This window comes from Scyliorhinus canicula, chromosome 1 (assembly GCF_902713615.1).
Source record: "Scyliorhinus canicula chromosome 1, sScyCan1.1, whole genome shotgun sequence".
Lineage (NCBI taxonomy): Eukaryota > Metazoa > Chordata > Chondrichthyes > Carcharhiniformes > Scyliorhinidae > Scyliorhinus > Scyliorhinus canicula.
The window spans coordinates 78,094,380-78,110,471 of NC_052146.1; the positions used below are offsets into that span (position 1 = coordinate 78,094,380).

A 16,092-nucleotide genomic window follows, 5' to 3' on the forward strand; every position below is an offset into this window, starting at 1 on the left:
TGGTCAGACGTCACAATCACTGAATACCGGGTCCCAACCACTCTCACCATTAGTGCCTTGCTCAGGACCAAATAAATCAATCCGGGTGTACTCCCTGTGGACGTGCGAAAAGAATGAAAATTCCTTCGCCCTCGGCCCTTAAAACCACCACGGGTCCGCTGCTCCTATTCCCTCCATAAATCCCAACAACTCCTTTGCCATTGCCATCATAGACCTGGGTTATATCCGGTTCAGCCTAGGGTCCAGCGCCATATTAAAATCCACCCCCCAATGATCAGCCGGTGTGTGTCCAGGTCCCGGATCTAAGCCAGGACTTGCCTCATAGACTCCACGTCATCCCAATTTGGAACATAAATGTTCACCAGCACAACAGGCACCCCCTCCAATCTCCCGGTCACCATCACAAACCCACCCCCAGGGTCCACACTTTGCTCCTCACTGCAAAGGACACCCTCTTATTAACCAGCACTGCCACCCCCTCATCTTCATATCCAGCCCTGAGTGAAACACCTAACCCACCCACCCCTTCCTCAGCCTCATCTGATCTACCATCTTTAAATAAGTTTCTTGCAAAAACACAATGTCACCCATCAAACTCATCAAATGTGCAAACACGCGTGACCGCTTAATAATCCCCAAACATTCCATGAAATCTGCCGGGTTTGGGGGGGTGAGGCTGTCCCTCCCATCCCTCCCCTCCGATCAGCTATATCTCTACTTTTTTTTTTTTATAAATTTAGATTACCCAATTATTTTTTCCAATTAAGGGGCAATTTAGCATGGCCAATCCACCTACTCTGCACGTTTTTTGGTTGTGGGGGTGAAACCCACGCAGACACGGGGAGAATGTGCAAACTCCACACGGACAGTGACCCAGAGCCGGGATCGAACCTGGGACCTCAGCGCCGTGAGGCGGTTGTGCTAACCACTAGGCCACCGTGCTGCCCTTATATCTCTACTTTAACCAGCTCTCCCAGGTCCACGCCCCACGCCCCTGGGGCCTCCCCAAGATGTCCGCCGCCATGAATCCCTAAGCAATTGCGGCACACCAACTCTGTCCACATCAGCAACCCACTCCTCTCCCCCCCCCCCCCCCCTCCCCCCACCCACCTCCCTCCCTGCCGCCCCTAAAAGAAAAAAAAGAGAAAGAAAACCACCCAACAACCCCCCCTCAACAACAGGTCTGGCCCCCACTTCACTCATATCCACTAGTATGGTGGCCCCCACTCAAGGCAACTGCCTTCCCCCAATTACCCCCGAATCAGTCATACCCACTCCACCACATTCCCACTTATACCCACAAACCCCACTAACCCACATGACACAACATTCAACAAGGCTGACTAGCGCCAACATCTCCATAGTCCAAAGTTCTTACAAGTCTCCAAGTCCATGGTCTCACAAAACCTACTGTCCTCCTCTGTCGTGTCCATGTAGAACTGCTGGCCCTGGTATATGGCCCACAACCGGGCTGGGTACAGCACCCCAAATGTCACTCCTTCCTTGAACCTGTTGAACCCAGCCCGGCGCTTAGCCAGCCTCTGCACCCAGATCTTGGTAGATCCAAATCACATTGCCTTCCCAGGTGCACTTTATCATCTACTTCGCCCACCACAGAATCTTCTCCTCGCCCAGATATCTGTGCCATCATACCACCATCGTCCTCGGCTGCTCCCTCGCCTTTGGCCTCCTCCTCAGTGATGTGTGCGCTCAATCTACCTCAGGGAGTTGGTCAAAAAAACGTTCCCCCACCAGCTTCCCAAGCCTGCTTGCTCCATACTTGGCAACCTGCATACCCGCAATATTTTTGGGCAACCCTACAATCCGGAGATTCTGCCTCCTTGACCGGTTCTCCAAATCGTCCACCTTTTCCCTCAGCTTCCTTTGGCCCTCCTCCACCAGCCTGACCTCTGCCTCCAACGAAGCCAACCAGTCCTCGTGGTCCACCACTGACTCTTCCATTTTTTGGAGCAATGCACTATGTGCCTCCAACTTGTTCTTCTTTTCGATGGCTGCCCAAATTGAGTCTGCTACTTTAGCCAGGTCTTCCGAGGCCTCCTGCCTTTACTGCCGGGACTTGGCTGTCAAAACATCCACCAAGAGTTCCATGGACCACCGAGGGGACAGCGAGACCACAGAGCTCTCTGCCATCTTTCCTTGACTTTGAGAAAGCTCCTGGTCTGACTGTTACCCCTTTACAGTTGCACTCCTTGTTTGATGGGGTTGAGACATGTCCACCTGAAGTAGAATCTTTAGCTCTATCTGTGCCTGTACTTTGAGCCAGCAAACACTCCTGTGAATGGGTAACAAGAACCAAACAATTCTGCCTCAAGCATCAGCCACAAATGGCTGCCACCGGATGTCGCCATCTTGCTTTCGTTAAATTGACCGCAGCCTTTCCTCTCACTGTAACCTGGGTAAAAGGGACAGGCCGAAAACACCCTTTGTCTTTGATCTGTGTGAGGCCCAGGGGCTCAACTATTGGGATCTAAATCTCCAAACTCCACCTGAACCACCCCCTCCTGCAGCTGCTCAGTGCTGGGGTTGGAGTGGAGCCTGGGAGCTGTGTGGTGACGTTCTGGGTCAATCTCTCCAAGGTCAGAGTGGAGGCTAGGGTTTGTGAGGTGAAGGCCTCTCTCTCACCCCTGTATAATGTTTCTCTGTTTCTCTCTGCAGTGGTACAAGGACCAGTGGGGGGTGTGTGGGAAGTCGGAACCACAGCCTCGGTGTGTGACCTACATCCATCCAGAATCACCAGCTCTCGGCACTCACTGGATGAAGCAGATAGTCCACTTCCGCAAGTTGAAACTCACCAATAACATGCTCGATCAGTCTGGACATGTATGTGACCACGACCCCTGACCTTTAGTCTTATTTATATCGCATTCCCTGCCCACATGAGGCCATTTTACATCAGCCAAGGTTCCTGCCCTTTACCGTTCAGTCCAGACCCTCACTCCCTCAGCCCCATCACTTACTCTCAGCCCAGACCCTCTCAGCCCAGACCCTCACCAACGGCTCAGTGCCTCAGCCCCATCACTTACTCTCAGCCCAGACCCTCTCAGCCCAGACCCTCACCAACGGCCCACTGCCTCAGCCCCATCACTTACTCTCAGCCCAGACCCTCTCAGCCCAGACCCTCACCAACGGCCCACTGCCTCAGCACCATCACTTACTCTCAGCCCAGACCCTCTCAGCCCAGACCCTCACCAACGGCTCAGTGCCTCAGCCCCATCACTTACTCTCAGCCCAGACCCTCTCAGCCCAGACCCTCACCAACGGCCCACTGCCTCAGCACCATCACTTACTCTCAGCCCAGACCCTCTCAGCCCAGACCCTCACCAACGGCCCACTGCCTCAGCACCATCACTTACTCTCAGCCCAGACCCTCTCAGCCCAGACCCTCACCAACGGCTCAGTGCCTCAGCCCCATCACTTACTCTCAGCCCAGACCCTCACCAACAGCCCACACCCTCTCTCCCTCAACCCAGACCCTCACCCACAGCCCAGACCCTCACCATCTGCCCAGTCCCTCTCTCCCTCAGCCCAGACCCTCACCCACAGCCCAGACCCTCACCATCCGCCCAGTCCCTCTCTCCCTCAGCCCAGACCCTCACCCACAGCCCAGACCCTTACCATCCGCCCAGTCCCTCTCTCCCTCAGCCCAGACCCTCACCCACAGCCCAGACCCCATCCGCCCAGTCCCTCTCTCCCTCAGCCCAGACCCTCACCCACAGCCCAGACCCCATCCGCCCAGTCCCTCTCTCCCTCAGCCCAGACCCTCACCCACAGCCCAGACCCCATCCGCCCAGTCCCTCTCTCCCTCAGCTCAGACCCTCACTATTGACCCAGTCCCTCTCTCCCTCAGCTCAGACCCTCACTATTGACCCAGTCCCTCTCTCCCTCAGCTCAGACCCTCACCCACAGCCCAGACCCTCAGCCCCATCACTTACTCTCAGCCCAGACCCTCACCAACGGCCCAGTCCCTCCATCCCTCAGTCCAGACCCTCTCAGCCCAGACCCTCACCAACGGCCCAGTCCCTCTCTCCCTCAGCCCCGTCACTTACTCTCAGCCCAGACCCTCTCAGCCCAGACCCTCACCATCCGCCCAGTCCCTCTCTCCCTCAGCTCAGACCCTCACTATTGGCCCAGTCCCTCTCTCCCTCAGCTCAGACCCTCACCCACAGCCCAGACCCTCACCATCCGCCCAGTCCCTCTCTCCCTCAGCCCAGACCCTCACTATTGGCCCAGTCCCTCTCTCCCTCAGCTCAGACCCTCACCCACAACCCAGACCCTCACCATCCGCCCAGTCCCTCTCTCCCTCAGCCCAGACCCTCACCCACAGCCCAGACCCTGACCATTGGCCCAGTCCCTCTCTCCCTCAGCCCAGACCCTCAGCCACAGTCCAGTCCCTCACTCCCTCAGCCCAGACCCTCAGCCACAGTCCAGTCCCTCACTCCCTCAGCACAGTCACTTACTCTCAGCCCAGACCCTCTCAGCCCAGACTCTCATCAACGGCCCAGTCCCTCCATCCCTCAGCCCAGACCCTCTCAGCCCAGACCCTCACCAACGGCCCAGTCCCTCTCTCCCTCAGCCCAGACCCTCAGCCACAGTCCAGTCCCTCACTCCCTCAGCCCAGTGACTTACTCTCAGCCCAGATAGACCCCCACCAACGGCCCAGTCCCTCCATCCCTCAGCAAAAATCCCTCTCTCTCCCTGAGCCCAGACCCTCAACCTCAGCTCAATCCCGCCATCCCTCAGTCCAGCCCCTCAAACTCAGCTCGATTCCTCTCTCCCTCAGCCCAGACGCTCAACCTCAACCCAATCCCTCACGTTCGGCCCAGTCTCTCCGTCCCTAAACCCAGACCCTCAGCCTCAGCTCGATCCCTCCCTCCCTCAGCCCAGCCCCACAACCTCAGATCGATCCCTCTCTCCCTCCACCCAGACCGTAAACCTCAGTCCAGTACACCTATCCTTCAGCTCATTTCCTACCCTCAGCTCAGTCCCTCAACCCAGTCCCTCACCCTCAGCCCAGTCCCTCACCCCCAGCCCAGTCCCTCACCCCTAGCCCAGTCCCTCACCCCCAGCCCAGTCCCTCACCCTCAGCCCAGTCCCTCCCCTCAGCCCAGTCCCTCACCCTCAGCTCAGTCCCTCCCCTCAGCCCAGTCACTCCCCTCAGCCCAGTCCCTCCCCTCAGCCCAGTCCCTCATCCTCAGTCCATGCTCTCACCCTCAGCCCAGTCCCTCCCTTGGCCCAGTCCCTCACCTCAGCCCAGTCCCTCCCCTCAGCCCAGTCCCTCACCCTGAGCCCAGTCCCTCATCCTCAGCCCAGTCTCTCACCCTCAGCCCAGTCCCTCAACCTCAGCCCAGTCCCTCACCCTCAGCCCAGTCTCCCACCTTCAGCCCAGTCCCTCACCCTCAGCCCAGTCCCTCACCCTCAGCCTAGTCCCTCACCCTCAGCCCAGTCACTCCCTTCAGCCCAGTCCCTCCCCTCAGGCCAGTCTCCCACCCTCAGCCCAGTCCCTCACCCTCAGCCCAGTCCCTCACCCTCAACCCAGTCCCTCTCCTCAGCCTTGTCCCTCACATCAGCCCAGTCCCTCCCCTCAGCCCAGTCCTTCCCCTCAGCCCAGTCCCTCCCTTCAGCCCAGTCCCTCGCCCTCAACCCAGTCCCTCTCCTCAGCCTTGTCCCTCACATCAGCCCAGTCCCTCCCCTCAGCCCATCCTTCCCCTCAGCCCAGTCCCTTGCCCTCAACCCAGTTCCTCTCCGCAGCCCAGTCCCTCTCTCCCTCAGCCCAGTCCCTCGCCCTCAACCCAGTCCCTCTCCTCGGCCTAGTCCCTCTCTCCCTCAGCCCAGTACCTCGCCCTCAGCCCAGCCCCTCTCCCTCAGCCCAGTCACTCCGCTCAGCCCAGTCCCTCCCCTCAGCCCAATCCCTCCCCTCAGCCCAGTCCCCCTCTCCCTCAACCCAATCCCTCTCCTCAGCCTTGTCCCTCACATCAGCCCAGTCCCTCCCCTCAGCCCAGTCCTTCCCCTCAGCCTAGTCCCTCTCATCAGCCCAGTCCCTCCCCTCAGCCAAGTCCCTCCCCTCAGCCCAGTTCCCCTCTCCCTCAGCCCAGTCCCTCGTCCTCAATCCAGTCCCTCTCCTCAGCCTAGTCCCTCCCCTCAGCCCAGTTCCTCCCCTCAGCCCAGTCCCTCTCTCCCACAGCCCAGTCCCTCCCTCCCTCAGCCTATCCCCTCCCTCCCCCAACCCAACTCCATTGTCCTCAGCCCAGTCCCTCATTTCCTGAGCCTCAGCACTGTGTGTTCCTCCTCCAGCAGCTGCTGGGCTACACTCTCTTCAACTGCCTCGAATCTCCGACAACAGCTTGTTGGTCTTCATTGCTGATCCCACAATGATCATTATTCCACCACGTGTCCTCGGACTTTAACTCTGGATTCCTTCCGATTATCTCCAAACTATTTCCCATTTACTATCAGGTAACCAGGCCAATGTAATTTGAGTTTTCCCCGGGTCCACAGTGCCTCTTGGGTGTCCAGTCTTGAGCTGCTTGATCTGTTCCAAGTCATCCACATTTAGCACGACGGTAAAGTCATAGAGTTTTTGCAATACAGAAAGCGGTCTTTTGGCCCATCGTGTCTGTGCTAGCCATCAAGTACCTGTCTATTCTAAATCCATTTTCCAGCACTTGGTCAATAGCCTTGAACGCTGTGGGGTTTAAAGTGTTCATCTAAATGCTTCTTAAATGTTGCAAAGGTCCTGCCTCTACCACCCTTTCAGGCAGCGAGTTCCAGATTCCCACCACCCTCTGGATGAAAAAACTTGTCCTCAAATCCCCTCTAAACCTCCTGTCCCTTACCTTAAATCTATGCCCCTGGTTATTGACCCATCTGCTTGGGAGAAAAGTTTATCCCTATCTACCCTACCTATGTCTCTCATAATCTTCTCCACCTCAATCAGGAATCCCCTCAGCCTTCTCTGCTCTGATGGAAACAACCCCAGCCCATCCAGCCTCCCTTCATCGCCGAAACGCTCCAGCCCAGGCAACTTCCTTGTCAGGTTTCTCTACACGCTTTCTTTTTTTTTTTAATTTTAAAAATAAATTTAGAGTACCCGATTTTATTTTCCAATTAAGGGCGAATTAGAGTGGCCAACCCTGCACATCTTTGGGTTGTGGGGGTGAAATCCATGCAGACACAGGGAGAATGTGCAAACTCCACAGAGGACAGTGACTTGGGCTGGGATTCAAATCCAGGTCCTCAGCGCTGTGGGCAGCAGTGCTAACCACTATGCCACGTGACGCCCCCCCCCACTCTACACCCTTTCTAGTGCAATCACATCTTTCCTATAGCGTGATGACCAGAATTGCACACAGTACTCTAGCTTCATCATAACCTCACTGCTCTTCTATGCATCGGTAATAAAGGCAAGTATCCCATGTGTTTTTTTAACCAACTTATCTACCTGTCCTGCTGCCTTCAGGAATCTTTGGACATGAACCTCAAGGTCCCTCTGGTCCTCTGTACTTCCCAGCATCCTACCATTCATTGTGTGATTCATTGCCTTGTTAGTCCTCTCTAAATGCATCATCTCACACTTTTCATGGTTAAATTACATTTTCCCAATTTTCTGCCCATCTGACCAGTCCATCTATATCACACAGTAACCTCAGGCTTTCCTCCTCGCTACTTACCACACCACCAACTTTTGTGTAATCTTCAAATTTACAGATCATACTGCCACATGCACGTCTAGATCATTAATGTACACTGCAAACAACAAATTACCCTGCAGTACACTACAAGAAACAGGCTTCCAGTCACAAAAACAACCTTGGATCATCACCCTCGCCCTCCTGCCACAAAGCTCATTGTGGATCCAATTTACCAAATTGCCCTGGATCCCATGGGCTTACATTCTTGATCAGTCTCCCATCCGGGATCTTGTCAAAACTCTTACTGAAGTCTATGTAAACTACGTCAACTGCACTACCCTCATCTACATACCTCGTCAACTCCTTCACAAATTCAATCAAATTTGTTAACAATGAATTCCCCTTGACAGAGCCATGCTAACTATCCTTGATTAAACCTTGCCTGAGAATCCTTGCTGGAGAACCATGTCCGTAGTGTTCCCATTAACCCTCTCAGAACAAGTACAGCATGGGGCCAGACACAGAGTGAAGTGCCCTCTACTGCCCTCCATCAAACATTCGTAGGACTGATATGGCACAGGGTTATCTACAGTAAAGCATGGGGTTAGATACATCTTTTATATAAGTCCTGTCCGAGAGACATTGAGGCCAAAAGCCAGCTGCTTATTGAAATGAGCTAGTCAGTAGGAGGTGGTTTGTAGTTGGAACCTTGTGCTCTCTATACCCCCTGCCTGGTTGATGTCCTGTTGTAGTGAGTTTGCGAGGTGTGTGCATGATTATCGGCAGTCACAGACACTGACCATTTCATCCCTGTTGGGTTTCAGATTATTCTGCACTCAATGCATCGCTACCAACCTCGCTTTCACATTGTACAGGAAGAGAACCCATTCGGAGCTCGATGGAGTGTTGTCCAAACCTTCACCTTCCCTGAGACTGTTTTCATGGCAGTCACTGCGTACCAGAATGAGAAGGTGAGGCACCATCTGATAACTCAATGAAGCCTGGTACTTGCCATGTGCTGATACCCCAACTATTGTCAAAGTGCATGCCCTGATTTATCAAGAGACAAGGGTAGGGGAAGAGGAGGGAGGCCTAAGTTAGAGGGTCCAGCTTGAGGACAACAAGGGGCAGGGAGTTCACTCTGTGGAGCGGTGTGATTGGTGTTCCTCGAACAGTTCCTGGATATTGGTCGTCATTGACAATACCAGTATTTACAACCAAAGTCCTGAGTGACTTGTGAGCCCATTTCAGAGGTTAGTTAACAGCGAAGCATGCTGGGGTGGGACTGGAGTCACCTATAGACACGATCGCATATGGATGGCAGGTGTCTCTCCCTCAAGGACATTCCTGAAAGTTGGGTTTTACGAAAATCCAATTGCTGATGTGGAAATCATACTTCAATCAGTGCTCCCTTCTCCAGGGTCATTAGTCACAGCTTTCTGGATGGTGAGTACAATACAGAGAGGGAGATAGGAACCAGGAAGTGCAGAAAATCAAAACCTACGGGCAGAATTCTCCGGTCTCTGACACCGAAATCGCATTTGGCGATTGGCCGGAGAATCCCCGTTTGTGCTGAAATCAGAGGCGGTGCTGCCTTTGCGATGCTCTGCCTCCTCCAACCGCACGCCGGATGGACGGCCTCAGGACGTTACCTGAGGTCGCCTCAGATGGGCCGAGTTTCCGATGGCGTGGGTCACTCATGCCATTTATTTTTGTGAACCTGGCGTGGAGGCTGCGGACTGAGTCCAGTGCCTCCACAATCGGGTGGGTGCCGTGGGCAGAAGGGGCATGGCGGGGGCTGGGGGAACTGGTGGGGGGTAGTCCGGCGGTGGCAAGCCTGGCCAAAGGGGGGCACTATTTGGCAGGCTGGGCCCGCATGCGTCCAGCGCCATGTTGCACGGCGTGGCCGCTGCAGGCCGTCACTGTGCGCTTGTGCGGCCAAGGACCCGGCAATTCTTCGGCCGTATCCAAAGATAAAGCCAGGGGCTTTATGTTGTGTGCCTGCTAGCCCCCCCCACCCGACAGTGGATCGGGGCCGCTTTTGCGCCGTTTTTTTCGGGCATAAAACGCCCCTGTCCCACGCCGGCGTCAGCACTTAGTCTTCAAATCGGAGAATCCAGCCCAATGTTCTCAGGTTCAATTATTATTATTTTAAATTAATAGTGCCCAATTTTTTTTTCCCAATTAAAGGTCAATTTATTGTGTCCAGTACACCTACCAACTTTGGGTTGTGGGAGGGCGGCACATGACACAGTGGTTAGCACTGCTGCCTACAGCACTGTGAACCCGGGTTCGAATCCCGGCTCTGGGTCACTGGCCGTGCGGAGTTTGCACATTCTCCCCGCGTTTGTGTGGGTTTCACATCCACAACCCAAAGATGTGCAGGTTAGGTGGATTGGCCACACTAAATTGCCCCTTAATTGGAAAAAAAAATAATTGGGCACTCCTAAATTTAAAAAAAAGCTTTGGGCTGTGGGAGTGAGACCCACGGAGACACGGGGAGAATGTGGAAACTTCACACGGACAGTGACCCAGGTGGCGTCTTGGGAAATCATTCCGATACGAGAGAGGGGGGTGAGTTGGCTTCGGCCCTGGAGAAGGTGAATAGAGTGTTTGAGGTGTTTTACAGCTCGGAACCTTCAGAGGACAATGCGGACATGGTTGATTTATTTGGAGCTGTTGGAGTGTCCAAGGGTGGAGGAGGAGAACTTGGAGGGATTGGAGGAGCCACTGGGGGTAGAGGAAGTCAGGAAGGCAATTGGGAATATGCAGACAGTAAGGCACCCTGGCCGGATTGGTTCCCGATGAAGGTTTATAAAACGTTCACAGACAGGTTGGTCCCGCTGTTGGTGGAAGCATTTTGAGGATGCGGTGGCTCAGGGAGTGCTCCTAGAAATACTGAGTCAGGCCTCCATTCCACTACTTCTGAAGAAGGATTGGGACCCAGTGGAATGTGTGTCATACTGACCAATCTCATGTTGAATGTGGATGCAAAGATTTAAGCGAAGGTATTGGCACTCAGGTTGGAGGGGGGTGTCCCGCAGGTCATTGGGGAGGATCAGACGGGATTTGTGAAGGGTCGGCAATTGTCTTCCAATGGGTGGTGCCTGTTGAATGTGGTGCTGTCTCAGGCAGAGGGGGATGAGCAGGAAGTGACTGTGGTGCTGGATGCAGAGAATGCCTTTGATAGGTGGAGCTGGGGTATCTGTTCATGGTGCCGGAACGATTCAAAGTTTGTATCGTGGGATAAGTTGTTGTACCATGAGCCAAAGGCTAGTGTCTGGACAAATAATGTCTGGACAAATTACTAATCAGACCAGTTACATTTTCCTCCAAATCATTGGGTTTGTTCCGCAGTGGTGTTCCGCAGGGATCAGTGCTGGGACCTTTGCTGTCCGTAGTATATATAAATGATTTGGAGGAAAATGTAACTGGTCTGATTAGTAAGTTTGCAGACAACACAAAGGTTGGTGGAATTGCGGATAGCGATGAGGACTGTCAGAGGATACAGCAGGATTTAGATCGTTTGGAGACTTGGGCGGAGAGATGGCAGATGGAGTTTAATCCGGACAAATGTGAGGTAATGCATTTTAGAAGGTCTAATACAGGTAGGCAATATACAGTAAATGGTAGAACCCTCAAGAGTATTGACAGTCAGAGAGATCAAGGTGTAGATCCACAGGTCACTGAAAGGGGCAACACAGATGGAGAAGGTAGTCAAGAAAGCATAAGGCATGGTTCCCTTCATTGGCCGGGGCATTGAGTACAAAAATTGGCAAGTCATGTTGCAGCTGTATAGAACCTTAGTTAGGCCACACTTGGAGTATAGTGTTCAATTCTGGTCACCACACTACCAGAAGGATGTGGAGGCATTAGAGAGGATGCAGAAGAGATTTACCAGGATGTTGCCTGGTAAGGAGGGCATTAGCTATGAGAAGAGGTTGAATAAACTCGGTTTGTTCTCACTGGAACGACGGAGGTTGAGGGGTTACCTGATAGAGGTCTACAAAATTATGAGGGGCATAGACAGAGTGGATAGTAAGAGGCTTTTTCCCAGGTAGAGGGGTCAATTACTAGGGGGCATAGGTTTAAGGTGCGAGGGGCAAGGTTTTGAGGAGATGTACGAGGCAAGTTTTTTACACAGAGGGTAGTGGGTGCCTGGAACTCTCTGCCGGAAGAGGTGGTGGAAGCAGGGACGATAGTGACATCTAAGGGACATATTGACAAATACATGAATAGGATGGGAATAGAGGGATACGGACCCAGGAAGTGTAGAAGTTTTTAGTTCAGATGGGCAGCATGGTCGGCACAGGCTTGGAGGGTCGAGGGCTTGTTCCTGTGCTGTACTTTTCTTTGTTCTTTGTAACTCGGCTACTTCCAGCTGCATAGGGGTATGAGGCAGCAGTTCCCTATTCGTGTTGGCAATTGAGCCTTTGGCATCGCCTTGAGGAGTTTAGATAAGTGGTGGGGTAATGAAACAGGAGGGGCTGGTGGAGAGGAGCATAGGGTGTTCCTGTATGCTGATGACGTGTTATGGTATGTCACTGATCCGGTCCCGACGTTGGGGACATAATGGGGATATTAAAATGTTTTGGAGCTCTTTCCGTGAATAAACTGAATTGAGACAAAAGTGAATGCAAGGAGCGGAACTAATTTGGGAGGTTTCCGTTCAAGCTGACAAACTAGCATCTCTGGTACTTAGTGGCACAGGTGGCAAGGGATTGGGCAGTTTCAGAAGTTACATTTTACAAGCTTGGTGAGCAATGTGAAAGCTGACCTACACATGGGATAGTCTCCCACTGTCATTAGCTGGGCGAGTGCAATCGGTGAAGATGAATATCTTGCCACAGTTCTTGTTCCTGTTTCAATACCTGCCTGTGTTTCGACCAAAGGCCTTTGTAGGAATGGAAAGCATGATTTTGTCATTTATATTGTGGGCAGCAAGGTAGTACAAGTGGCTAGCACTGTGGCTTCACAGCGCCAGGGTCCCAGGTTCGATTCCCCGCTGGGTCAGTGACAGTGCGGACTCTGTACCTTCTCCCCGTGTCTGCGTGGGTTTCCTCAGGGTGCTCCGGTTTCCTCTCACAGTCCAAAGACGGGCAGATTAGGTGGATTGGCCATGATAAATTGCCCTTAGTGACCAAAAAGGTTAGGAAGGGTTATTGGGTTATGGGGATAGTGAGGGCTTAAGTGGGTTGGTGCAGACTTGATGGGCCGAATGGTCTCCTTCTGCATTGTATGTTCGATGTTCTATGTTCCATGTTCTATATGGGCAGGGAAGGTTGCAAGGATCCAAAGAGCGGTCCTTCAGAGGGACCGGCTGTCAGTGGGGTGGGGCTGTCGAACCTGCATTACTAGTTTTCAGCGGTGAATGAGGAGAAGGTTTTGGGTTGGTGGGGGATCAGGAGTCCGTTTGGGTAAAGAAGGAGGTCAGGTCATGTGAGGGGACAGGTTTGCGGGCACTGGTGATGGCCCTGTCCCCTCCAAGGAAGTTTTCCGGGAACCCAGTGGTGGCTACGCTAAAAGTATGGAGGCAGAGTGGCGCAGTGATTAGCACAGCTGCCTCACAGTGCCGGGGACCTGGGTTCGATCCCAGCCCGGGTCACTGTCCGTGTGGAGTTTACACATTCTCCCCGTTTCTGCGTGGGTGTCACCCCCACAACCCAAAGATGTACAGGTTAGGGCAGCATGGTGACGCAGTGGGTTAGCCCCGATGCCTCATGGCGCCGAGGTCCCAGGTTCGATCCCGGCCCTGGGTCGCTGTCCGTGTGGAGTTTGCACATTCTCCCCGTGTCTGCGTGAGTCTCACCCCCACAATCCAAAGATGTGCAGGGTAGGTGGATTGGCCACACTAAATTACCCCTTAATTGGATAAAATTAATTGAGTACTCTAAATTTATATTAAAAAAAAGATGTGCAGGTTAGGTGGATTGGCCGCGCTAAATTGCCTCTTATTTGGAAAAAAAATAATTGGATACTCTTAAAAAAAATTTTTTCTTTTAAATGGAAGCAATTACGGTAGCACTTTAAAGCAGGGGTGGGTCGAGGATGATTCCGATCAGGGATGAGCATATGTTTGAGCTGGCTAGGATGGTCGCCAGGTTTAGGGGATGGGAGGATAAGAGCATGTCAGTAATGGGGTATTTGTTCCTGGAGGGGCAGCTTGCGGGTTTGGGGGAGTTGGTGGAGAAGTTCAGGCTCCTGCAGTCGGAGGCGTTCAGATACTTGCAAGTCTGGAACTTTGCGAGGAAGGTTCATTTGACCGTTGCAGTTGTGCCACTGGCGTTGTTGGTGGCAAGGGTATTGTCGGTGGCCGGGTTGGAGGAGGGTAAAACTTCAGGTATGGAAGGCTGCTGGCAGAAGACAGGGCCTCATTGGAGGGGATTAAGGCGAAATGGGAAGGCGAGGCGGTGAAGTGGAGGAGGGGGTGTGCCGTGAGGCTTTACAGAGGGTGAATACCACGGCGCATTGTGCAAGATTCGGGCTCATACAACTGAAGGTGGCACATTGGGCACACTTAACGAGGACAAGGATGAGTGTTTGAGGGGGTGGATGTGGGAGGGGCCCAGCTAATCACGTACGTATCACGTACCAACCTCCCCGAACAGGCGCCAGAATGTGGCGACTAGGGGCTTTTCACAGTAACTTCATTTGAAGCCTACTTGTGACAATAAGCGATTTACATTTTCATGTTCTGGCCATGTCCTAAGCTCGTAAGTGTTTGGGGCTGTTTCTTCAGCATCACGTCGGCGACCTTAGCCCGGGTCCCCCAGGCGCCATATTCGGGATGTCAGACCTGCCGGAGTCGCAGGTGGGAGCGGGACAGATGTTTTAGCCTTTGCCTCGCTGATTTCACTCAGTGGGGGGTTGTGCTGGAGTGGAGGTCATCATCTCCTCTCAGTGCCTGGGTGAAGCCAGGGGACCTCCTGTCATTTTTGAATTTGGAGAAAGTCAAATACACATGGAGGGGGTCGTTTGGGAAGATCGATCTAAGTTGATTTGTTATGTATTTTAAAGAGACGGTCACTGTCAGCTGTTGGGAATGGGTAGGGGTTTGGAGGCTGTTCCTGCTTTGTGTTATGTTTTTTTTTATAAATTTAGATTAGCCAATTGCTTTTTCTAATTAAGGGGCAATTTAGCGTGGCCAATCCACCTACCCTGCACATTTTTGGGTTGTGGGGGCGAAACCCACGCAGACACGGGGAGAATGTGCAAACTCCACACGGACAGTGACCCAGAGCCGGGATCGAACCTGGACCTCAGCGCCGTGAGGCGGTTGTGCTAACCACTAGGCCACCGTGCTGCCTCCCCTCTTTGTGTTATGTTTTTGTATTTGTATAGAAATTTAAAAATGTTCAATAAAAACATTTATAAAAAAAATCAAAGCCTGACTCTGTTGTTCAACATTATTCCAGATTACGAAACTGAAGATTGACCATAACCCATTTGCGAAAGGATTTAGAGAAGCCTCATTGAACAAAGAAAGGTAAATTCATGTCCGATGTTTGTCATGTATGTTGTGTGCTGTGGTGAAGCCACTCGATCCTGACTGTAGTACTGAAGGCTTGTACTCCTGAACTAGCCGCAGCTTTAGCCAAGATGCTCCAGAAGAGCTATATTGGCATCTGCCTGATTCAGTGGAAGGTTGCCCAGCTGTGTCCTGTTCACAAAGAAAGTTCAAATCCAATCCAGCCAGTTACTGCCCCAGCAGTCTACTCTCGATCATCAGCAAAGTGATGGAAGGAGTCATCATCAGTTCTATCAAGCAGCACTTACTCAGCAGTAACCTGCTCACTGACACTGGGTTCCAGCAGGATCACTCAGCTCCTGACCTCATTACAGCCTTGGTTCAAACATGGACAAAGAGCTGTATACCAGAGGAGAGGTGAGAGTGACTGCCCTGACATCAAGGCAGCATTTGACCGAGTTATGGCCATCAAGGGGTCCTAGCTAAACTGGAGTTAATGGAAATCAGCGGGGGAAACTCTTTGCTGGTGGAGTCATACCTGACACAAGGAAGATGGTTGTGATGGTTAGTGGTCAATCATCTCAGCTCCAGGATATCACTGCAGGAGTTCCTCAGGGGAGTGTCCTCGGCCCAACCAACATCAGCTGCTTCATCAGTGACCTCCCTTCCAAAAAGGTCAGAAGGTGGGGATGTTTGCGGGTGACCTGCACAATATTCAACACCATTCGCGACTCCTCAGATAATGAAGCAGTCCATGTCCAAATGCAGCAAACCTGGACAATATCCAGGCTCGGCTGACAAGTGACAAGTTACACTCATGCCACACAAGTGCCAGGCAATGACCATCTCCTACAAGAGAGGGATCTAACCACCGGCCCCGTGTCATTCAATGACATTACCATTGCTGAATTCCCCACAATCAACATCCTGGGTGTTACCATTGATCAGAAACTGAACTGGACTAGTCATATCAAT

At 52.8% G+C, this 16,092-nt stretch overlaps 1 protein-coding gene across 1 annotated transcript in view; it reads left to right on the plus strand.

The window, feature by feature from the left end:
• Positions 1-15,139, plus strand: part of tbx16 (T-box transcription factor 16) — a 35,933-nt gene extending 20,794 nt beyond the window's left edge. Inside the window, exons 4-6 of the mRNA XM_038802782.1 lie at positions 2,677-2,841; positions 8,474-8,620; positions 15,065-15,139. Of these exons, the coding sequence (XP_038658710.1) occupies positions 2,677-2,841; positions 8,474-8,620; positions 15,065-15,139 (387 nt within the window). The remainder of the gene's footprint in view (positions 1-2,676; positions 2,842-8,473; positions 8,621-15,064) is intronic.
• Positions 15,140-16,092: the final 953 nt, after the last annotated feature.